Source organism: Schistocerca serialis, chromosome 4 (genome assembly GCF_023864345.2).
Source record: "Schistocerca serialis cubense isolate TAMUIC-IGC-003099 chromosome 4, iqSchSeri2.2, whole genome shotgun sequence".
Taxonomy (NCBI): Eukaryota; Metazoa; Arthropoda; class Insecta; order Orthoptera; family Acrididae; genus Schistocerca; species Schistocerca serialis.
In genome coordinates this window covers 35,371,936-35,398,369 of record NC_064641.1, presented here as the reverse complement: position 1 = coordinate 35,398,369, position 26,434 = coordinate 35,371,936, and the positions used below count along the sequence as shown (strand labels likewise).

General features: G+C 40.6%; 1 protein-coding gene across 1 annotated transcript in view; it reads right to left on the bottom strand.

The window, feature by feature from the left end:
- Positions 1–13,214: 13,214 nt before the first annotated feature.
- Positions 13,215–26,434, bottom strand: part of LOC126474207 (facilitated trehalose transporter Tret1-like) — a 200,551-nt gene continuing 187,331 nt past the window's right edge. The window contains exon 6 of the mRNA XM_050101671.1: positions 13,215–15,334. Within this exon, the coding sequence (XP_049957628.1) occupies positions 15,042–15,334 (293 nt within the window). The 3' untranslated portion in view covers positions 13,215–15,041. The remainder of the gene's footprint in view (positions 15,335–26,434) is intronic.

The following is a 26,434-nucleotide window of genomic DNA, read 5'->3' as shown; positions in this document are numbered from 1 at the left end:
TTCCTGTAGGCAGTATCTATCTTACCCCTAGTGAGATAGGCCTCTACATCCTTACATTTGTCCTCTAGCCATCCCTGCTTAGCCATTTTGCACTTCCTGTCGATCTCATTTTTGAGACGTTTGTATTCCTTTTTGCCTGCTTCATTTACTGCATTTTTATATTTTCTCCTTTCATCAGTTAAATTCAATATTTCTTCTGTTACCCAAGGATTTCTACTAGCCCTCGTCTTTTTACCTACTTGATCCTCTGCTGCCTTCGCTACTTCATCCCTGAAAGCTACCCATTCTTCTTCTACTGTATTTCTTTCCCCCATTCCTGTCAATTGTTCCCTTATGCTCTCCCTGAAACTCTGTAGAACCTCTGGTTTAGTCAGTTTATCCAGGTCCCATCTCCTTAAATTCCCACCTTTTTGCAGTTTCTTCAGTTTTAATCTACAGGTCATAACCAATAGATTGTGGTCAGAGTCCACATCTGCCCCTGGAAATGTCTTACAATTTAAAACCAGTTCCTAAATCTCTGTCTTACCATTATATAATCTATCTGACACATTTTAGTATCTCCAGGGTTCTTCCATGTATACAACCTTCTTTCATGATTCTTAAACCAAGTGTTAGCTATGATTATGTTGTGCTCTGTGCAAAATTCTACCAAGCGGCTTCCTCTTTCATTTCTTAGCCCCAATCCATATTCACCTACTAGTTTCCTTCTCTCCCTTTTCCTACACTCGAATTCCAGTCACCCATGACTATTAAATTTTCGTCTCCCTTCACAATCTGAATAATTTCTTTTATTTCGTCATACATTTCTTCAATTTCTTCGTCATCTGCAGAGCTAGTTGGCATATAAACTTGTACTACTGTAGTAGGTGTGGGCTTCGTATCTATCTTGGCCACAATAATGCGTTCACTATGCTGTTTGTAGTAGCTTACCCGCATTCCTATTTTCCTATTCATTATTAAACCTACTGCTGCATTACCCCTATTTGATTTTGTGTTTATAACCCTGTAGTCACCTGACCAGAAGTCTTGTTCCTCCTGCCACCGAACTTCACTAATTCCCACTATATCTAACTTCAACCTATCCATTTCCCTTTTTAAATTTTCTAACCTACCTGCCCGATTAAGGGATCTGACATTCCACGCTCCGATCCGTAGAACGCCAGTTTTCTTTCTCCTGATAACGACATCCTCTTGAGTAGTCCCCGCCCGGAGATCCGAATGTAGGACTATTTTACCTCCGGAATATTTTACCCAAGAGGACGCCATCATCATTTAATCATACTACTTAAACATAACTACTTAAACATAACTAACCTAAGGACATCATAAACATCCATGCCCGAGGCAGGATTCGAACCTGCGACCGTAGCAGTCGCACTGCTCGGTCACAATGTCATACAAAACACTACGAGAAACATTAGGAAAGTCATCCCGCAAGGAGGAAATCGTAAAGCGTCTGTTTTCTCTCACCTTATTGTCCACATCCAGCAAAAAACTTTCATTAACGACCGAAGGACGCCCACTCCGTTGTTCATCATGCAGATTCGTGCGGCCATCTTTAAATGCTCCCACCCTCTTTCTTGCCATCCCATCACTCATAATGTTTTCCCCCTAAACTGCAGAGATCTCACGATGAATATCGAACGGTTTTAGGCCTTTAGCAGTAAGAAATCTTATAACAGACCGTACTTCACAGTCGGCGGGACTGACGATTGTCGGAGGCACCTTAAACACTAGTACACAACGTAAACAAGGAAGAATCAGACTGTAATGGCGTCAGTGCGTAGATGAAGGTACAGGCTTTCATGTAAAAATAAAATTATTGAGATATCTTAACAAGTCTTTTTTTAATTTCAAAATGGTACTTACTTAAAAAACACGTCTCGCATAAGCTTGTCATACAAGAAATAAGTGTTTATATTCACTTGGTTTCAGCGGAGTAAGACGCAATTACACACACATTCGAAAGTATTTCTTTATGAATAAGTTGTAGCTTATGTCACTGTATCAGTAAGATGTGCCTATGGGTACATTTATTACACAATCATTTATTTCTATTGACAAGTTACTAATGCTCGGAACGGAAATATGTGTTACCTATTTCGTTAATCAACTAGAAAAATAATTAAAAACAGAAAATTATCTTACGTTTGACTGTCTAGCTGCTACGGGCGGTAGCATCGTTTGAACTGTCAGATGGTAACCATGTTCACAGCAGTAATTATCACGTCTGTATATGTTCGACCGTGCTTAAGTTTTATTTGTGTCAAGATGATACAGATGTTGATATTTAACGAGAATGTCGTTTCTCATTTCTTTCCTTTCATAAATAAAGTTCGTTTACATTTTCTTCGTCTTACAGGAATTTAAAATTTATATTGCTGTAATTAGCACTGTGCTATTAGGTTTCAGAGTTGCGAAAACATTTTTCGGTACTAATATATACTGTGATATATTCGGATGCCGTAATAGTGTAGAATAGTTAATGATTATCAATAAATATAATTTTTTATAGAAGATATTACTTCATTAGATTTTCGAGGACGTGGGTATTTAGGAACCTAATAGCACAGCCTAAATTTCTGAGCATGGAACGAACAGCAATCATATTTACAGTCCTGCGTGTCAAAACTACAGTACTTTGTTCTTTTCCACGGATATGTTACGATTTTCGAGGATGTGGTTGCGGGATCCTAATAGAACAGCTTAAATTACTGCACTCGGAGCAAGCAGCAATAATATTTACAGTCTTGCTTGTCACAAATACTTTGTTGTTTTCTACCAATACGCCACGATCTTCCAGAATGTGATTATGCAGGATATGGTAAAAACCATTAAACACAAACTCCTGTTCTGTATAAAAACTAAACCTGACTGATAAAATCGAATTTTATTTCTTATAACGACATCTATAACGAGATAATAACACAAAAAACCGCCACGCGTACTTCTGAGGACTAAATGTTTTCTATAAAGCTAATATTTTGTCCTCCAGTCCCATGGAAGCGGTCCAGTAAATAATGCACAGCGAAGTAGAAATTGGGAATTGACTGAAGGGAATGTTATTCTGGCACCTGTAAAACGTATAAACGGAAAAAAAAGTGTGATAAGAACGTTTCATATTTCGTTACGCTTTCACTTGGCTGATTTTTAACCTATTAACTGCCACGATCCCCATTTGGGGACCGCATGTTTTTGACCGAGTCAGTTGACAGCATTGTCTTTGTGGTAATGCTGAATGGCTCAGAATCATCGACAACAGTTCAACTGACGAGAACAACACAGCTAAATCAAAATATTGCATACAGTTTGTTGTGTACAGCTGAATAAACTATAAGTCGAATGGCAAGTTGAGAATACGAATGTCGTAGATATTCAATTGCGTTAATTATCGCATTGTTTTTATTATTTCAACAATTGATGCCTTCATACAGTAAATATATCAGTCATAGTAACTCACGAATCTTCATTATGTGATTTATCGTAAGTAAACATTGTTTTATGACATGTTTCAGAGCGATACCCATTTGGGGATGGTGGCTGATATGAAGTATTTCCATACTGGAATTACTGTATTTTCCTTTTCTGGATATGGGAACCAGATTCTAAACACCAGCCGACCTAGAAGATGTGATAAAGAATCCTAGTTTTCTCACCCAGGATGATGATGACAATGAAGATAAGATAGATATTGTTGAGCCCTTCCCTGACAATATGGATGTTATTTCCGACGGTGAAGAATCTGATGCTGACATATTGGAACACACTTGTGTTAATGATGTTCCCGGTAGGCTGGAAGTTCATTCAAGTGTAATTCGAATTTCCGATGCCGGTATGCAATCCCTGGCCCTATTACTTCAGGGCCAAACGATAAAAAAAGAGTGACTTGAAGGAGAGAAAAATAGTTTCTGATTGGTAAAAAATTCAGCCTGACTACGGAATTACTTTCAGGAGTAATGGCGATATCAAAAAAGCTATGAAACAAATAAGTTCTCTCAAAAGAAAATCAGTGTACGACAGACTGTTTAATGAAGAAATAATTTTATTTTCAAAGAAAGTGTCAAATATAATGTACAGAATAACATATATATGGATTTACGTTTTCGGTAGACTGTCTCGGAAAATCTGCCGGCTTTTTGTACCTTACAGACTTGCCCTCTTTGCTTTAGGAGGAAATGTACTGGTGCGAAGATGAGAATTCGACATCAGAAGTGTCAGAAAATGTTTCTCCAGAGACAGATGGCCGACCTTAGTGGGCGAGCGGTTCTAGGCGCTTCAGTCTGCAACCGCGCGACCGCTACGGTCATAGGTTCAAATCCTGACTCGGGCACTGATGTGTGTGATGTCCTTAGGTTAGTTAGGTTTGGCTCTGAGCACCATGGGACTCAACATCTGAGGTCATCAGTCCCCTAGACGTTTTTTTTTTTTTTTTTTTTTTTTTTCATCGGTCTACTGACTGGTTTGATGCGGCCCGCCAAGAATTCCTTTCCTGTGCTAACCTCTTCATCTCAGATTAGCACTTGCAACCTACGTCCTCAATTATTTGCTTGACGTATTCCAATCTCTGTCTTCCTCTACAGTTTTTGCCCTCTACGGCTCCCTCTAGTACAATGGAAGTCATTCCCTCACGTTTTAGCAGATGTCCTATCATCCTATCCCTTCTCCTTATCAGTGTTTTCCACATATTCCTTTCCTCTCCGATTCTGCATAGAACCTCCTCTTTCCTTACCTTATCAGTCCACCTAATTTTCAACATTCGTCTATAGCACCACATCTCAAATGCTTCGATTCTCTTCTGTTCCGGTTTTCCCACAGTCCATGTTTCACTACCATACAATGCTGTACTCCAGACGTACATCCTCAGAAATTTCTTCCTCAAATTAAGGCCGGTATTTGATATTAGTAGACTTCTCTTGGCCAGAAATGCCTTTTTTGCCATAGCGAGTCTGCTTTTGATGTCCTCCTTGCTCCGTCCGTCATTGGTTATTTTACTGCCTAGGTAGCAGAATTCCTTAACTTCATTGACTTCGTGACCATCAATCCTGATGTTAAGTTTCTCGCTGTTCTCATTTCTACTACTTCTCTTTACCTTCGTCTTTCTCCGATTTACTCTCAAACCACACTGTGTACTCATTAGTCTGTTCATTCCGTTCAGCAGATCATTTAATTCTTCTTCACTTTCACTCAGGATAGCAATGTCATCAGCGAATCGTATCATTGATATCCTTTCACCTTGTATTTTAATTCCACTCATAAACCTTTCTTGTCTTACACCCTTCTTAATACGAGGATTTCGTTCTTGATCGTCCACTCTTATTATTCCCTCTTGGTTGTTGTACATATTGTGTCTCTCCCTATAGCTTACCCCTACTTTTTTCAGAATCTCGAACAGCTTGCACCATTTTATATTGTCGAACGCTTTTTCCAGGTCGACAAATCCTATGAAAGTGTCTTGATTTTTCTTTAGCCTTGCTTCCATTATTAGCCGTAACGTCAGAATAGCCTCTCTCGTCCCTTTACTTTTCCTAAAGCCAAACTGATCATCACCTAGCGCATTCTCAATTTTCTTTTCCATTCTTCTGTATATTATTCTTGTAAGCAGCTTCGATGCATGAGCTGTTAAGCTGATTGTGCGATAATTCTGGCACTTGTCAGCTCTTGCCGTCTTCGGAATTGTGTGGATGATGCTTTCCCGAAAGTCAGATGGTATGTCGCCAGACTCATATATTCTACACACCAACGTGAACAGTCGATTTGTTGCCACTTCCCCCAATGATTTTAGAAATTCTGATGGAATGTTATCTATCCCTTCTGCCGTATTTGACCGTAAGTCCTCGAAACCTCTTTTAAGTTCCGATTCTAATACTGGATCCCCTATCTCTTCTAAATGGACTCCTGTTTCTTCTTCTATCGCATCAGACAAATCTTCACCCTCATAGAGGCTTTCAATGTATTCTTTCCACCTATCTGCTCTCTCCTCTACATTTAACAGTGGAATTCCCGTTGCACTCTTAATGTTACCACCGTTGCTTTTAATGTCACCAAAGGTTGTTTTGACTTTCCTGTATGCTGAGTCTGTCCTTCCGACAGTCATATCTTTTTCGATGTCTTCAAATTTTTCCTGCAGCCATTTCGTCTTAGCTCACCCTGCACTTCCTATTTATTTCATTCCTCAGCGACTTGTATTTCTGTATTCCTGATTTTCCCGGAACATGTTTGTACTCCCTCCTTTCATCAATCAACTGAAGTATTTCTTCTGTTACCCATGGTTTCTTCGCAGCTACCTTCTTTGTACCTATGTTTTCCTTCCCAACTTCTGTGATGGCCCTTTTTAGAGATGTCCATTCCTCTTCAACTGTACTGCCTACTGCGCTATTCCTTATTACTTTATCTATAGCGTTAGAGAACTTTAAACGTATCTCGTCATTCCTTAGTACTTCCATATCCCACTTCTTTGTGTATTGATTCTTCCTGACTAATGTCTTGAACTTCAGCCTACTCTTCATCACTACTATATTGTGATCTGTGTCTATATCTGCTCCTAGGTACGCCTTACAATCCAGTATCTGATTTCGGAATCTCTGTCTGTCCATGATGTAATCTCATTGAAATCTTCCCGTATCTCCCGGCCTTTTCCAAGTATACCTCCTCCTCTTGTGATTCTTGAACAGGGTATTCGCTATTACTAGCTGAAACTTGTTACAGAACTCAGTTAGACTTTCTCCTCTTTCATTCCTTGTCCCAAGCCCATATTCTCCTGTAACCTTTTCTTCTACTCCTTCCCCTACAACTGCATTCCAGTCGCCCATGACTATTAGATTTTCGTCCCCCTTTACATACTGCATTACCCTTTCAATATCCTCATACACTTTCTCTATCTGTTCATCTTCAGCTTGCGACCTCGGCATGTATACCTGAACTATCGTTGTCGGCGTTGGTCTGCTGTCGATTCTGATTAGAACAACCCGGTCACTGAACTGTTCACAGTAACACACCCTCTGCCCTACCTTCCTATTCATAACGAATCCTACACCTGTTATACCATTTTCTGCTGCTGTTGATATCACCCGATACTCATCTGACCAGAAATCCTTGTCTTCCTTCCACTTCACTTCACTGACCCCTACGATATCTAGATTGAGCCTTTGCATTTCCCTTTTCAGATTTTCTAGTTTCCCTACCACGTTCAAGCTTCTGTCATTCCACGCCCCGACTCGTAGAACGTTATCCTTTCGTAGATTATTCAATCTTTTTCTCATGGTAACCTCCCCCTTGGCAGTCCCCTCCCGGAGATCCGAATGGGGGACTATTCCGGAATCTTTTGCCAATGGAGAGATCATCATGACACTTCTTCAATTACAGGCCACATGTCCTGTGGATACACGTTACGTGTCTTTAATGCAGTGGTTTCCATTGCCTTCTGCATCCTCATGTCGTTGATCATTGCTGATTCTTCCGCCTTTAGGGGCAATTTCCCACCCCTAGGACAAGAGAGTGCCCTGAACATCTATCCGCTCCTCCGCCCTCTTTGACAAGGCCGTTGGCAGAATGAGGCCGACTTCTGATGCCGGAAGTCTTCGGCCGCCAATGCTGATTATTTATCAAAATTTAGGCAGTGGCGGTGATCGAACCCGGGACCGAAGGAGTTTTGATTATGAATCAAAGACGCTACCCCTAGACCTCGGGCGAAAACGTAGACTGAGAACTACTTTAACCTAAAGACGTCACACACATCCATGCCCGAGGCAGGATTCGAACCTGCGACCGTAGCAGCAGCGCGGATCCGAACTGGAGCCCCTAGAACCGCATGGCCACCGAGGCCGGCGTTAGTTAGGTTTAAGTAGTTCTTAGTTATAGGGGACTGATGACCTAAGATGTTTAGTCCCATAGCGCTCAGAGCCATTTGAACCATTTGAACTAGAGACAGATGTATAGAAAAAAGGAAAAATCTACATTCCAGTGACAATGCTAATAAGAGAAATAATAGTGTGACGACCTCAGATTTCAAGATATGACCACTCATTGATAAAATGAATCAGAAATATATGAAGTTTCTTTTTTTTTCAAACATATAAGCATTCACTGGCAGATGGCCAAATATCATGGTCATTATTATTTCAAGCAGTTTATTAGGCTAAACCCATACGGTTTAGGTTCAGACAGTAGACAATGTGCTGTGCCGAAACATGTACACTGGAAAAAGGAACGATGACAATGAGGTACAAGGTTTGAGTGTATCAGTAATAACGAATAACATATCTGTAGCCAGCAATCCCTCTAACCACAATTTCTATTTTGATAATTTTTTGCACTAATTTCAGTCTAATGAAACTTGGAAAGACCAAAATGTAGCAGCAACGGGAACGGTTCGATCCAGTCGGATAAATAACAGATAATGAATTCAAAAGAGTTCCTCGTGGAGCTATGGATTACAGATTTGACATCAAAAACGAAATATTCTGTGCTGCGTAGAAAGATAATAAATGTGTACTAGTCTTGTCAAACGATCAAGGTATATATCCAAAGAACAACATAAGCAGATGGTCTAGCTTGGAGAACAAAGAAGTGAAAATACACCGGCCTCTCTGTATAAATCTCTACAATAAATTCATGAGTGAAGTAGACAAACCTGACTGGTACACAAATAACTATAGAATAAAAATACGTGGATAGAGATTATATTTTCTAAGATTCACAAACATAATTGGTAATGCAAGAGTAAATGTTTATGTATTATACCGTGGTACTAAGGGCAATATACCTCTTTTAGAGTTTAGTGGGCAAATAAATAGAGGGTACCATCAGACAGAGTCTAATTTTAATCCTGAATGTCTTAGAAGAGCATTACTGCATAAAACTGCTTAGGGACGTGTTTCTTTCGGGTCATTATCTAGAAAGGATCCTTTGGGACGTTATCTAAAAAGAACGTGCTAAGGAAAACAAAGAACATGTGCAATGTGCAAGAGAAATGTAAGAAAACAATGTAGCAAATGCAACATTGGTTTACATATGGAATGTATGGAAATATGGTATAAATATTTATTTACTTACACAAATATAAAACTTGAAGTCAAACGGAATGTAATGTCTTTTATTATCACAAATAAAATATGTTTCCAATCATTCATTTTATTTGCATAACATATGCCACGATCCCCATTTGAGACTTCTGGAAAAATTGTTAGATTTTTGAATAAGTTTTCCGCAGATAAAATTAGTGTGTTAGTTCCAGATCTCTTATGACGATGAACAGAATTTCACAGGAAGTTTAAGGGAAAAAGTTAACTGGCTAATACGATGACCATTGTAAATGTCGCAGAAATTACGTTAAACATTGTATTACATGTGTTGTACTAATTCAACAAATCTCTCAAGTGTATAAATCAGTACTATGAGAGCTAAAACTGTCAGCTCCTCTTCGTGTACAGTGTAATGATGGAATCTCATAATCTCGGTTTTATTCCACTCGTCTCCTGACTTGGATGTTAGTTTCAAATCTTCACATAGCAAAGATATGGAAGTGAGTGGTCGGTATGTATCTATGGTCTAAGGTACAAAATTACGAGAACAGCACGCTTTGATTCACGCGTTTGTTTCAATGACAGGCAAAAATGGCACATTGTTGCGCAGTGCAGTAGGACTTCGTGAACGATTGTCAGTAGCGTTGGCAGCTGAAAATTGTGTAAAAGTGCCATCAACAAGCTGTAGAAGGTCACCTGGCAACGCTGGTTGAATGTAGGACTGCCGATAGTGTCAAGAGATTCGTCAGTATTCGCTAGGTCCAACATTCTGCGGGCAGACCTATGTATTGCTGGTACGCCTTGGGAAACTTCCTTAAGACTTTGATTGAAATAAGACGCCTTAAAGCAGACGTGTTTACTCTGTAAATCACATGCCTTTAGTACACGAGTTAAATAAATGTTCGTTTATGTTCTGTTCCCTTTTCAAAACAAAGGTAAGTGACAATTGTCATCCATCTTTCCCAGCCAGTGGCTAGTAGAACATTTCGAATACGAATGCAGCAAGACCAAATATGTGTTTCCCTTCGCGTCGTTGCAAAAATCGGGTGCAGTTGCTTGTGCCGCGTGAAGTCAGCATTTGTCTGTATGCTGTACTTACAAGGAGAGGTCCGTAGTGGTGGTATCTACTTTTTGAAGCCATCTACACTATGATGGAGGTTACGGTCCCAGGGATCATACTTGCAGGCGTTCGCCCTGGTGCGTCCTTTTTCCGCGTAATTGAGCGGAAAAAAATTCGGAATTTTGCGTTAGGCTCAATAGCTTTAAGAAAGTATTTTCACACACACTGTTGTGTGTGGAATGGATAAAGTAAGATCTTCATGTGCGAGAGGTCGTGGGCTTGAATATTGTCAGGCGCTTAAATGTTTTTTTTTTTTTTTTTTTTGTAGATCTTTATCGAAATGACTTAGATCATGATTTATATTCAAATAATTGGTTTAAATGTAATTTTGTATTTCTATTCCTCTGTTACATCATTTTAATAATCGTAATAACTTTTTCATTTGTTCTTATTTCTTCTTTATATTATTATTTTTCCACTCTGAATTATTGTGAATGTGAATTTAATTACATTTATTAATTAAAATATTTAGATATCTGAAAATGCTGATCTATTGGTTACAAAACAAAACACGAAATAATCTACTTATATCCACTGCGAAATGGTGTCAAAAAGTATTTTGCATTACAAGATGAGTATTTTTTTGGACGGCAACGTCATTTAAACATATAAAATACACCTAAGTTACTATTGGACTATGGCAAAATAATGCAGATGAAGATTTAAACGAAAGAAGGGATCATAAGTATAACGAAATTCAAGCAGAACGAGGAATAGCAGTAATGAAAGCAGTAACTGGACGAAAAAATAGGATGATAAAACTAAAGATACTAAATCGAAATTAATATATATGAGCTAAAATTTCAAGCGAAAAAAGAGGAAAAGAAGAGAGAGCAAATGAAGAAGTTGATTTGATGATGAAGTGACAGAAATAAAAAATTACGTTTAAGCCAATTAATTGAAGAAAAATAATGATGAAAGTCATTTCGATGAAAATTTAAAAAAAATTACAGTACCTGAAGAAATCTGAAACCACAATCTTTTGCACGCAAGTGCCTTACTCTAGGCATTACACTCCACGTTTTAATGCTATTAAGTGTCAAGCAAAATTCCAAAAATTTTTTGTCATTTAGTCGTGAACTAGGGCCTATCTGGCTGAATGGCTGTAAAGTGTGATACCTGCACTCTTAATCCATATCACATTATAAATGATCTCAAAAAGTCGATGCCATCACTGCGGACCTCTCCTTGTTAGTGTTAGGGGATGTCTCGATTTTCACGGTATGTCCTAGTTTTAAGGGGTGTGGTGACCAGTCCCGTATAAGCCCTACGGGGGAATCTTGGGCACTGCTAACAGTTCGAAATATGACAATCGATATTCGCTCAAAAATGAGTTTCATAACGCCTCAAAAGTGGCAGCAACAAAGAAACAATTTTGTGATCACGGAGGTCGTGATCAGCGGCGTAAGTAAACATACGCTTCAGCGCATGTAGGAAATGTGTAGGTTTCGAAAGCGGTCAGCCGCGTGGCTTCCATTGTTGTACTATTATCGCTACGCCCCTCTGTCGCCCACTGATTGGCCACAACTTCCCTTGGCGCACAGTTTTCACTCCATTCCACAGCGGTTACCGACGCTCGTGCCCACACACGTGTTCCTTTCTTGTTTTTGTTTGAAGTGAGAAAGAAAACGGGGAGGTAGATGACTTTCAGACGTGTGCCCAACGACCGTCGAAATTCCGAAAATACCTACGACTTGTAAATAATTTATAGAACGTGTATGTATTTCGAAACACAATAGATACAAACAGTTTCAATTAAGCTACATGCCAATTAGGTGTAGTAAGTAACTGCACTGCACTGCTGTAAAGTTTCATTAGCGTTAAGGATTATTTTGTAGATGATTTTATAAATCATAGATGTCAGGAAGACTACTGAAACCCAATTTTATTCCTTGTAAAATATTTTTTATTTCCATCTTAAATTTTATACTTTTGTAAATATAACAGTACTCTTGAGTACAGTTGTACCAGTGCACAACTTTTGTTCATAATATATTATAAGAAAATATTTGTTTAATCACTAAAGATTTCCGTCAATTTTTAGGTTCCTGTCCCACCAATTTTTTAAACCACCAGTCCATAAGCACTACGTAGGTGCCTTATTAGCAGTACAAGTATCCTTCACACAGGCATCTGGTGTCAAATTTCGAGGAGGATTAACTGACAAGTGTTTCGAGATGTGTAAGTCAGAGACGCCTTTCGCAGCCACTGGTAGCTTTCACTCGTTCCCGTTATTCAGAAGCGTCATTTACTTATTGAATTATTAACAACTGGCTCCTGTGAAAGAAAATCTTACACATATCAGTTATTGAAACCATATTACAAACCATTAGCAAAAACACTAAATTCAATGAGTCACATTCCAACCATTTTATTCAAAAATATTGCCAGATACTGAACCCATTGCGTTCCAAACCAGGTATAATTATAATAAATGGCTGCTTGGTTGTTATTCTTTCTATCCTTTTCCTGAATAGCGTCATAGTTTGCAATGAGCCGCTCCTAAATAGTGTAAGGTAGTTAGTTTTTCGATATTCTGTTCTTGTTGTGAATGTTGTTAATTCCTGCATATTTCTCACTCTTATTGATTTTGTCATTACTGACACCACGGCTTCTTTCTTATGTAATAATATACCGAGCTCAGAAACGTCAACTACCAAACTGTGCAGCGATATGTCTAATGAAACGTCAGTCATTTTAAATGTGACAGGTTTTCTTCAACTTGGATTACGAAGGTTCGATGGTCTAGAAACCCATTCAGGACTTCATTGTATGAAACGTACCCTTAGAAAAATTAATGACTGCTTAAACTGACACACAATATTTTTACCGCAACGCAATCTGACTTTCAAAAATCCCTACAAAAGAATGGCCCTGACTAACAATAATCTATACCTTTCATGAATCACTTACCTCACAAAAAATCTTCGTTACTCAAACTACTGCATTACAGCGAGCGCCACTACTGCCAGCTAAATAAAAAATTCTAACTACTGAAGGCACTGATAGGTACAGTTAGCAAATGAAAGATTTTGATAGAGGACAAACAATGTATTTACCTTAATAATGTTCAAAAGTCATAGTATATATCAGTTCATGACATCCAGTCTTACAAATTTACCGTCTCTGATGGACACACGTCCAGATCATCCGTTCTCAAAACTCCGCCATCTCTCTCCCCACATCCACCACTGCTGGCAGCTCACCTCCAACTGCACAACGCTACGCGCTGTTAACAGCCAACTGCCAAACACTACAATAGCAATACTGCAACAATGCAGACCAGCCACAGACTTCACACAGCACAGTCAGTGATTTTCATATAGAGTGCTACATGGCGTTACCAACATAAAAACCTAAATAGCCTACTTACAATTGTTCGCATAATGTAGACATTACAGAAACGAATTAACAGTACATACGAGGCTCATCTAAATATAGAAGTTCTTACAAATACTCCAACGTTTTTAAGATAATATTTTAAGTTTAGAGAAATTCAAGTGATTAATCTATTGCTTATTTTGGACCACACATCTAAACCAGTGGAAGAGATTTAGTGATCCTGTTTTCCGCCATTTCTTTATAAATTTTATTTTATGCTTTCTACGTTCCTAATGATGTCATAAATTTAAAAATATTCTGGGAAATTCCTTCTCTCGACATTCATGCAAGTACCCATAATGTTCCTCTAGTGTGCTTGTGAATACCAAACATATCTAGTATTGATGTATATATTGCATCCCGCGTTTCATTTTTGGAAATGATGTTTATTTACCACACAGACGGTGGAAAACTAGTCCTGTGAACTGGTTTTAGTTGTTTGCTTGTAAAAACTGTGAAATTTGCAGTACACTGTTGTTATTTGTTTATTTATCCATTTATTTCGCGTGGCATGGTTATGGCCTTCCATTGTATCTAACCAGACGTCCTTAATGAGTCAACATTAGAGTTTCTTTAGTACATGAGCATTATACAATAATAACAGTAATAATAATTTATTTAGTAATAGATATATGTAATTTAAGAAATGTCAATCTTATTAACGTTGTCTTTAGCAGTATCCCCATTGTGTCATTGTAGAATGTAATGACTTTTGAAGGAAATGTTGGCAACAGTGAAGGAGGGACCAATGTGGAGAAAAAGTTGACTTGTCAGAGGAAGGCAGCAATCTCTATAGCAACTAATTAGTAATAGAGAAAGCGCTTTTGATCTTGTAAGCTTTGCAAGATGTTCACTTAAAAATAAATAACCGTACAAGATATACTAACAATGATTTCATCCCTCAATTTCTCAAATGGTTAACTATGTTTTCTTGTAATTTTTACATTCTACTTTCAACTGATAAAAGCAGGCCTAATTGTAAACAGAAACGTCGCGTTGTATGAAAGATTCCCCACATGAAAATTTTTGCAGGCTTTTTCACAGTTATTACCATTACAGCATCATTAGTCTATATTTCAAAAAACTGAAATATCAGAAGTGATATATATGCACTACAGTTCGTCAACAGTGCATCTCATTCTTTACAAGGTTTCGCACCCTGGCGAATAAGTTATACTGAGTTCTATTTTAGTATTCTTCATTTTCAAAGCCTAAGAGAGAATATTTATTCCATTACTCTCTGTTTTTACTTTCTTCTTCAGTATATGCCTTGAGTATTAACAGGTTTCTCCTCTCACTTTCAGTCAACATAACAGGAACAGAGATTAATATTGTTCAACGCACTCGTAAAGTGCTTTCAGTCAATGAAGATGAATGACATCCGACGTCATTTGTACCAGCTCCGTTAGTCCCGATGCAAGAATTATGCTTATTACTAAGCGTTACATCTTTTGCCTCCGATTTGGTCGCGAGTGGGTTCACTGAGCGCCATAGGAGAAGCTGTTCCAAAACGTGTCTGTTTAGCAGCATGCTCGGATGGTCCTCCCGCTTTCAAGCATAACCTGTATCTCTTCCAAAGTCTTCCCCTTCGTTTCAGGCAGCAAAAAGTAGACGTGGAACGAGGCGAGTAGGGAGCAAGCTGCGAACAGAAAGAAGGGCCCGTAGTTGCCAACGGCACTGGAAATGTCCTCGAAGAACCTCGTCACCAAGAAGGACATGGTCCAGGAAACGAAAGTAGCCACAGGTAATGCCACGGACTTGACGTTCTGCGAGAAGATTTCCGCTGGAACAGTGGCCGTCAGACCACCGTAACCTGGAACAAAGTAATGATGCTATAGATAGTTACAAGCTTTCCTAACTCTCAAAACACACGTGATTGGAGATAATTATTATTTATCGTGCGATTCCTATAAATTTCGAAAAGGGGGCCCTGAAAACGTATATAGACAGGAGCATATCTATGAGGCTATTGGTACCCAGTGTATGTACATGTGGCATCACACACCCCAGATGCCTATACGATGGTGCAAGTTAGCTGGTGAAGGAAGAGGCAGGGCGAGGGAAATTGGTACACATACACGCACACCCATCCACCCACCCACCCACACACACACACACACACACACACACACACACACACACACACACACACATTATGTTCTCCTAGTCACACTTTTCAATTCCGTCATAAGCGACACTTTTTTCTTTGATACAGCCCAGTCTGAAAGCCCCTAAACAAACTCACACACACACACACACACACACACACACACACACATTTCACTGTCCCAGTCACAACCCAGTATTTTCTAGAGTCGGCCATCTTGATCTCTGTATCCACACTTGTGTCCAAACATGACTGTCGTTCGATCTTTGTAACCAGATGATAGAAGGCATAATGGCCCTTCAAATTACGTGTCACGGAGTTATTTACACAGCTAAATTGTCTGTTAATATTATTCTATAACAGAAAAAAAACACACATGGGTCACTTTATTGACACTACTGGAATAAATTGCAGGTTAATGTTCACTTGGCAACATCTATAATTCGATCTTTCCACCCTTGATGATGCAAGGCGTTATGGGACCTCAAATTAATATCACAAAACTCTTGCCTCATCTTAATTGCTTCTACTATTGTTGTATAAGAGTATGAAACACATATGACTCACTTGATTGACGCTACTACTGTAACTTACATGTGAAGGTACACTTGACGCTTAAAAAACCATTGTGGATCTTCAAATTATGTGTCAGAATGTTATTTCCGCGTCTAATTGGTCATCATTACTGTTCTGTTGAACTACTGATGTAACATACACATTATGATGCACCTGGCGATGACTATGGTTCGATCTTTGCACCAAAGTAAAACATCACTTTAAAGAAACCACAGCGACCTAGACTAAGAAAAACATGTTCAACATCAATTGAACATGAAAGTCTCTTCGGGTTTGCTGCCGGATCCTAAAATCAACTTGACTCGATATTTCGGCGATCCAACTGTTCGCCATCTTCAGGAAATGCTGCTTCTGCTGATGAGTCCCGCTGAGAACTGACGCAAGATTGCAATTCGACGTCCTATATAGGCCACCGTTCAGTACACGGCGCATGCGCCGCCCATCACGGTTTCTGCCTTCCAAAACAGGGAGGTGGCGCCGCCCTTAGTGAAACACTGCTGGCAACGATATATCGCAATCAAGGCCGCACCGAAGAACGTTCAGTTTTGATGCGAGATAATACAGGATTCCACGTTTTGCTAAGAGGAAACCCATTGTCGCTGTTGATTAAATTATCAGCCAACCTAATTTCAATCTCCCCTTTATACACACTATTCCAAAAACCGGAAATGTTGGCAATTACAACAGTTTCCACAAATTTCATTTTGTGTCCCTCACTTAGGCAGTGTTCTGCTACGGACGATTTTTCCGGCTGTTGTAGCCTCGTGTGACGGCGATTTTCCACACACCTGTCATTCACTGTGCGAATGGAACGGCCAACGTAAGCTTTCCCACATTGACACGGGATTTTGTACACCCCGGGTTTCCTAAGTCCCAAATCATCCTTCACAGAGCCGAGCAGAGCCCTAATGTTAGAGGGTGGACGGAACACACTCTTAATGTTAAAACTCCTTAAAATTCGTCCAATCTTAAACGATAAGCCTCCAGCATAAGGAAGAAAGGCCACAGATCTATGTTCCTCTTCTAACACCTCCGGAGACGGTCCAAATTCCATAGCCCGACGAATCTGTTTCTCGGTGTATCCATTTTCCTTAAAAACAGTCATCAAATGCTCAAGTTCTTGGGTTAAGCTGTCTGCGTCGGAAATGGCATATGCTCTCCGTACCAAAGTCCTAAGGACGCCACTACGTTGGTGTGGTGGATGACAACTCTGAGGGTGCAGATACAAATCTGTGTGTGTCGGCTTTCGGTGAACACTGTGTCCCAAAGTTACATCTGGTTTTTTATAAACCATTACGTCTAAAAATGGAAGCACCAATGAGGGACACAAAATGAAATTTGAGGAAACTGTTGTGATTGCCAACATTTCCGGTTTTTGGAATAGTGTGTATAAAGGGGCGATTGAAATTAGGTTGGCTGATAATTTAATCAACAGGGACAATGGGTTTCCTCTTAGCAAAACGTGGAATCCTGTATTATCTCGCATCAAAACTGAACGTTCTTCGGTGCGGCCTTGATTGCGATATATCGTTGCCAGCAGTGTTTCACTAAGGGCGGCGCCACCTCCCTGTTTTGGAAGCCAGAAACCGCGATGGGCGGCGCATGCGCCGTGTACTGAACGGTGGCCTATATAGGACGTCGAATTGCAATCTTGCGTCAGTTCTCAGCGGGACTCATCAGCAGAAGCAGCATTTCCTGAAGATGGCGAACAGTTGGATCGCCGAAATATCGAGTCAAGTTGATTTTAGGATCCGGCAGCAAACCCGAAGAGACTTTCAAGACTTATTACGCCAGGAAAGCGTACGTAGTCACATCAATTGAACAGTCAATTCGCCGGGAAAATTTTAAAATTCACATAAGAAAAACATGTTTGTCCAGTTTTAATATAGCAAATCTGTACGATACATCGTTTTTTTTGTCAAGTCTGTATTATCAGTTTCCACATAGCTTGCAGGTAAATAATAAAAGTGTAAGCAGACAGACTATACTTTATAACCTTATCTCAATAACGTTACTCTGGACCATAGCTGCCGAGACAGCTCGTAAACTTATGCCCTTGTTAGGCGTATTCACGTTGCCTAAACTCACTGCTTCCACATTTTACATTTGTTTGCTTCCAATTTCAGTTCCACCTGAGAACTGCTCTTTAATGCATAGCTGGGTTCCCCGTCAAAATCGTTGATTACTACACCCTGGGGATATTCTACAACGTTCGATATCAATTTGGCTTACGACACATTGTCTCTTCATAACTCGGCAAGCTCCACCCTTTCTGGACACACAACACCAATAGGTTCAAGGATACATAAAAATTTTACTGTTTTACGTTAGTCATTACTACACAGTCAGTTGCTATTTGTTTTAAGATCCATAATCTGGTGTCCTTTTCTGTCTCTCACGCTGCACACCATCAGATTACATACGGCTACGATATTGTATTCTCTGGTTGCAGCGCTTTGCTTTTGTTGTGTACCTGGCACTCTGTAACAATGGCACTGCACCTCCCTGAAACTCTCGAGGACCAGCACTTTAATATTGTATGCACGAAAAATAGTTCACTTCTCCTTAATTTCTTAAGCAAAAGTTTATACAAGTTTTTTCCCTTTCAGATCGCAGGCACCAAGATTGCGACAAGTCGGCTTTTGCATCTGATAATGATGGTCTAATGATCCCATGTGGGCGTTGTTACACCGAAAAAGCAGGATTCATAGCACCTGCTACCGATACATAACGTTTTTTGAATTTTATGCAAATATTTGTAATTTAAATGCCTTCTTTTGATAAGTAAGGACATTGCTTCACTGTATGTGTACATTTAGGTAGAAGGCTGTTGACGTTTCATTGCATTTATCTGTGTTTTACTTTGAAACTTATAAACTCTGGGAAAAAGCCAAAGGAATTGTTATTTGCATCGACTAGCAACGATAATAGCAGTGCTTGTGCGTTGTAAAACTTTGGGTAGGGGGTTGTTGCACAGAGCGCGCGGAGAGAGGAGAGACGGGTTCCACCGCTTGTAGTGTGCGGAAATGTGGTGTTAATGCTCTCGCAGTAGAGAGCACCATTTCGGCGGCATCATGTACGCGCGCCGGCCAGATGACTAGTAGCAGGAGGAAAGGCAGTGGACTGGCGGAAGAGGCTGTATTAATTACGACTGCCGTGGCTCCACAAGATGCTACCGTCTTCAACAACAGCAGCAGTTCCAGCAACACAGTTTCGTCGTCGGCTTCGAGTTTCGTCGCATGCACAGCACTGAAGTAAGACTGTTCATCGGTGGAAAGTATTAACGGCTAACCCAGCAGCACAACTGAATGTGATTCGATTGATAAGTTTTATTTAAATAATAATCAGTTAAACTCAGGGCGATTGTGTCCTCATTGCCCCAGACATTGTTACATAGCAGTATCATTGTTCTTTTTTTCCCCTAATATGTTAACTGAGTGTCATACGAAACAAATTGAATAGTTACAGCCAGTTTATTAATGAACGATTTCTCTTTTAAGAATTTTAGCCTCAGTCTACTTTGTCTTGTGACAGCCAGAGCGAGAGCACCAGCAGCAGCGAGTACTGTTTGTATAAAGCGTTTATTTTGCATTTTGTTTACGACCTTCCACTAAGGAAGGGATTCTATTTGTGTTTATCTGCTCTGCATAGTAACTAACACTTCTTGATAAAACTTTACGTAGTTTTCGTGTTAGATTTCTTAGTGTTTTCTTGATCGTTTAGAACAGAAAGCGCCCTAAAACCGTCTTTTGTTTGTTTCGCGGCCGTTAGCCACTAGTCACTTGAATCAGCAGTTGTCTTGTGACAGCCAGAGCGAGAGCACCAGCAGCAGCGAGTACTGTTTGTATAAAGCGTTTTTGTACTTATTTGCTGCGCTTAGCTTTTAAATAGTTTTTCTGGGAAAACCTAGCGTAGTTTTCGCGTCTCGTATTTCAGTGAGTGTTTCTTGATTATCAGAGTAGCCGGCCGAAGTGGCCGTGCGGTTAAAGGCGCTGCAGTCTGGAACCGCAAGACCGCTACGGTCGCAGGTTCGAATCCTGCCTCGGGCATGGATGTTTGTGATGTCCTTAGGTTAGTTAGGTTTAACTAGTTCTAAGTTCCAGGGGACTAATGACCTCAGCAGTTGAGTCCCATAGTGCTCAGAGCCATTTGAACCATTTGATTATCAGAGTAGCTCATCAGAAGATTATCTTGGGAATTTGTCACCGTATAGAGTAGGGTAAACATAGTCATGTGTAGGGACTGTGGTTGTTGTGAGCGGACGCAAGGAGAATTGGCCACTCTTCGGGGGCAGGTGGAGGCTTTGTCTGTTAGGCTCATCGAGCTCGAGGCGCAGGCGTCGGCTCGTAGTGGCGTTGGGGCAACTGTGGTGAGACCTATGCCTACTTCGGTGGCCTTGGAATCACATGGAACCCCTGATGTCGCTGCGTCTTCCGGCAGTGAGCATCTTACCGGTCAGCCATCACTCCAGGGTGAATGGCGGACAGTGGTGGGCTCGCGCGTGCCTGGCCGAAAGGCGAAGGTGGGATCTGGCCGCGTGGCAGCTGCCTTACCCCTTTCCAACAGGTACGGGGTGCTTCCTAGTGGTGATGACATCGTTTCCGAGCCACCACAGGATGCCTCGCCTGTTGGGCCAGTGGCCGATTCTCCGGCAAGGTCCCGACAGTCACAGAGGGCGGGCCTATTAGTTATAGGGAGCTCCAACGTTAGGCGGGTTATGGAGCCCCTCAGGAAAATAGCGGGTAGGTCGGGGAAGAATGCCAGTGTGCACTCGGTGTGCTTGCCGGGGGGTCTCGTCCGTAATGTGGAGGAGGCCCTTCCGGCAGCTATTGAACGCACTGGGTGTGACCGGCTGCAGATAGTAGCACATGTCGGAACGAATGACGCCTGCCGCTTGGGTTCTGAGGCCATCCTTGGTTCCTTCCGGCGGCTGGCTGATTTGGTGAAGACAACCAGCATCGCACGCGGAGTGCAAGCTGAGCTTAATATCTGCAGCATAGTGCCCAGAGTCGATCGCGGTCCTCTGGTTTGGAGCCGTGTGGAGGGTCTAAACCAGAGGCTCAGACGACTCTGCGACTATAATGGTTGCAAATTCATCGACCTCCGTTATTGGGTGGAGAACTGTAGGGCCCCCCTAGACAGGTCAGGCGTGCACTACACACCGGAAGCAGCTACTAGGGTAGCAGAGTACGTGTGGCGTGCACACGGTGGTTTTTTAGGTTAGAGGGACCCCCCTTGGGCGAAACGATAAAATACCTGACGGCTTACCAGAGAGGACATTATCATCGTTGATAAAGAACGTCCGTCCTCAGAGACCAAAAACAGGAAAAGTTAACGTAATATTGGTAAACTGCAGGAGTATCCAGGGCAAGGTTCCTGAATTAGTATCTCTTATTGAAGGAAATAGTGCGCATATAGTATTAGGAACGGAAAGTTGGTTAAAACCGGAAGTGAACAGTAACGAAATCCTAGACACAGAATGGAATATATACCGCAAGGATAGGATAAACGCCAATGGTGGAGGAGTATTTATAGCAGTAAAGAATTCAATAATATCCAGTGAAGTTATTAGCGAATGCGAATGTGAAATAATCTGGGTTAAGTTAAGTATCAAAGGTGGGTCAGATATGATAGTCGGATGCTTCTATAGACCACCTGCATCAGCAACCGTAGTAGTTGAGCGCCTCAGAGAGAACCTGCAGAACGTCGTGAAGAAGTTTCGTGATCATACTATTGTAATAGGGGGAGACTTCAATCTACCAGGTATAGAATGGGATAGTCACACAATCAGAACTGGAGCCAGGGACAGAGACTCTTGTGACATTATCCTGACTGCCTTGTCCGAGAATTACTTCGAGCAGATAGTTAGAGAACCAACTCGTGAAGCTAACGTTTTAGACCTCATAGCAACAAATAGACCGGAACTTTTCGACTCCGTGAATGTAGAAGAGGGTATCAGTGATCATAAGTCAGTGGTTGCATCAATGACTACAAGTGTAATAAGAAATGCCAAGAAAGGAAGGAAAATATATTTGCTTAACAAGAGTGATAGGGCACAAATCGCAGAATATCTGAGTGACCACCATCAAACGTTCATTTCTGAAGAAGAGGATGTGGAACAAAAATGGAAAAAATTCAGAAACATCGTCCAGTACGCCTTAGATAAGTTCGTACCGACTAAGGTCCAAAGCGAGGGGAAAGATCCACCGTGGTATAACAATCATGTACGAAAGGTACTACGGAAACAAAGAAAGCTTCATCATAGGTTTAAGAGTAGTCGAATCATAGCTGATAAGGAAAAGCTGAACGAAGCGAAAAAGAGCGTAAAGAGAGCAATGAGAGAAGCATTCAACGAATTCGAACATAAAACATTGGCAAACAATCTAAACAAGAACCCTAAAAAGTTTTGGTCATATGTAAAATCGGTAAGCGGATCTAAATCCCCTATTCAGTCACTCGTTGACCACGATGGCACCGAAGCAGAGGACGACCGAAGAAAGGCAGAAATACTGAATTCAGTGTTCCGAAACTGTTTCACTGCGGAAAATCGTAACACGGTCCCTGACTTCAGCCGTCGCACGGACGCCAAAATGGAAAATATTGAAATAAACGATATCGGAATTGAAAAACAACTGCTATCACTTAGTAGCGGAAAAGCATCCGGACCAGACGAGATACCCTTAAGATTCTACAGTGATTATGCTAAAGAACTTGCCCCCTTTCTATCAGCAATTTATCGTAGATCGCTGGAAGAACGTAAAGTACCTAGCGACTGGAAGAAAGCGCAGGTCGTTCCCATTTTCAAGAAGGGTCATAAATCAGATGCGAATAATTATAGGCCTATTTCGCTTACGTCAATCTGTTGTAGAATAATGGAACATGTTTTGTGTTCTCGTATTATGACGTTCTTAGATAATACAAATCTCCTTCATCATAACCAACATGGATTCCGCAAACAGAGATCATGTGAAACTCAGCTCGCCCTATTTGCCCAAGAAATTCACAGTGCCGTAGACACTGGCGAGCAGATTGATGCCGTATTCCTGGACTTCAGGAAGGCATTTGATACGGTTCCGCACTTACGTTTAGTGAAAAAAATACGAGCTTACGGAATATCGGACCAGGTTTGTGATTGGATTCAGGATTTCCTAGAAGAAAGAACACAACATGTCATTCTTAACGGTTCAAAATCTGCAGATGTAGAGGTAATTTCGGGAGTACCGCAGGGAAGCGTGATAGGACCTTTATTGTTTACAATATACATAAATGACTTAGTTGACAACATCGGTAGCTCCGTGAGGCTATTTGCAGATGACACGGTTGTCCACAAGAAAGTAGCAACATCAGAAGACTCGTACGTACTCCAGGAGGACCTGCAGAGGATTAATGCATGGTGCGACAGCTGGCAGCTTTCCCTAAACGTAGATAAATGTAATATAATGCGCATACATAGGGGCAGAAATCCATTCCAGTACGATTATGCCATAGGTGGTAAATCATTGGAAGCGGTAACGACCGTAAAATACTTAGGAGTTACTATCCGGAGCGATCTGAAGTGGAATGATCACATAAAACAAATAGTGGGAAAAGCAGGCGCCAGGTTGAGATTCATAGGAAGAATTCTAAGAAAATGTGACTCATCGACGAAAGAAGTAGCTTACAAAACGCTTGTTCGTCCGATTCTTGAGTATTGCTCATCAGTATGGGACCCTTACCAGGTTGGATTAATAGAAGAGATAGACATGATCCAGCGAAAAGCAGCGCGATTCGTCATGGGGACATTCACTCAGCGCGAGAGCGTTACGGAGATGCTGAACAAGCTCCAGTGGCGGTCACTTCAAGAAAGGCGTTACGCAATACGGAGAGGTTTATTATCGAAATTACGAGAGAGCACATTCCGGGAAGAGATGGGCAACATATTACTACCGCCCACATATATCTCGCGTAATGATTACAACGAAAAGATCCGAGAAATTAGAGCAAATACGGAGACTTACAAGCAGTCGTTCTTCCCACGCACAATTCGTGAATGGAACAGGGAAGGGGGGATCAGATAGTGGTACAATAAGTACCCTCCGCCACACACCGTAAGGTGGCTCGCGGAGTATAGATGTAGATGTAGAATTAACAGAGGCTTGTACAACAGAGGCTTCAGTATATGACGAAAGTAAACCAATTTCATTCTTCAAGTTTGAGAATCAATCACTGACAAAAATCCAGAGCTAAAGAAATGCACAAATTAAGAGTGCGGAAGTTTTATTTATTTTACATGTAGCTTGGAGCACATGGCTGTTTGGTTTGGTACGTATTCCAGTATTTAATTCTGTTCAAGTCAGTAAAAAAGGCTCAGTTGTTCAGACAATAATATGAAATCCAATTTGCAAAGTAAGTAATGTCAAACTAAAAAAGTAGTTCCTTTTTTTCTAAATTTCTTTGATGACGTTATGCTGAGGTCACTGAAGGTCATTGTTCACGTAACGTAGTTCAGTATTAACACACAGTTTAATTGCATATTTCAAATCATTACTCGATTGCCTTTTTCAAAATTTAATGCCGAACATAACGCTAGGGTGACTTTTCAGTTGCCACGTCAGTGTTTAATAATACATGTTTTTCTTTCCCATCATCTTGTACAGGATTTTGGATGTAAATTGCCCTCGTGGGCTGATGACCGGTAATTACTTCCTTTTCGTTCATTGGTGTAACTTCTAGATTCATGATCAGTGGTACCCTTTTCTGTCCAGTGTTGATCGTGAGTAAATGCACAAAAGTAATTTTCATTTTCCAAATTATATTTCTCCTCGGTTTAATTACTTTTATTTTTAGTAGACTCTCCTTCAGAAGGGTCGGTTGTACACTTTCCTCCTACTTATCGGTATCACTTCTTCGGGAAAGATAGCCTTATACAAGTAGAAAAAAAGTCCATTAGGGATACACGCGATCCAAGGTCATATTTTATATCACAAGCAGGACAAGTCGATTATTAAGAGGGAGGACAACGTTAAGAAATGGAAGTGTAACAAAATTTTTACTGCCAACATCTGCAGTTGCAATGGGTTGGTAAAACGTTCTCCTGCAGAGAAATCTTTAGTTTCATTGGAATAAATAACTTTTCAGATGTGATTATGCTTTACGAAAATGAAATGCTTCTATACATCAGATAAATCTCACTGAAAAAAAAAAAGCTAATATTCCGTTTCGGTAACATATATATCTCCACATTTCTCTTTCCCTCCAGAAGATACAATGAAGTACTAGAATTTCAATTGAGCTGCTTCTCACGAATAATAACTTCCAGAGCATCAGAGAGCAAAAACGAACTTCACAATATATCAGTCACAGACTTTGCAATATAAACCAAATCGCAGATGTTACTTCACAGAGCGTAACAGCTAACTTTTATGTCAGATAGATGACTTCGAAAAATTTACTCTAATTTATACGTCATTGTTAATGAAATACAGAAAAACGACTGTAAATACACAGTAAGAAGTGGCATAATGCTTCAAAGTGGTCAGCCTTGGTACGTTTCGAAATGTACCCAAACCTTTAAATTACTCCAGTCGAGCCAATAAAAGAGCCATGTGTGTTTTGTTCTAGTATAGGGCAAATCTTCGCATATTTTGCAAAGAATGCAAAAAAGTTTTGGTTTATTTAGGGTGTTATTTTACAGTTGATGCAAATACTGACTTTCATCCACGAGTCAGAGATAGAACTTCCTTGATCCTGTCAACAAGTAAGGCACAGATATTGAAGTGTGAGAACAAGGTGACAGCTCCGGGGTACAAGGATAGAACTAGTACAGTGAAGCGCCAAAGAAACTAGTATTCGCATGCGTATTCAAATGCAGAGATATGTAAACAGGCAGAATACGGCACTGCGGTCGGCAAAGCCTATATACGACAAGAAGTGTCTGGCGCAGTTGTTATATCGGTTACCGCTGCTACAATGCCGGATTATCAAGATTTAAGCGAGTTTGAATGTGGGACTATAGTCGGCGCACGAGCGGTGGAACTCAGCATTTCCGAGTTAGCGATGAAGTGGTTATTTCCCCGTTCGACCATTTTACGAGTGTACCGTGAATGTCAGGAATCTGGTAAAACATCACATCTCCGACATCGCTGAAGCCGGAAAAAGATCCTACAAGAGCGGGACCAACGACGACTGAAGAGAATCGTTCAACGTGACAGAAGTGCAACCCTTCCGCTAGTTGTTGCAGATTTCAAAGCT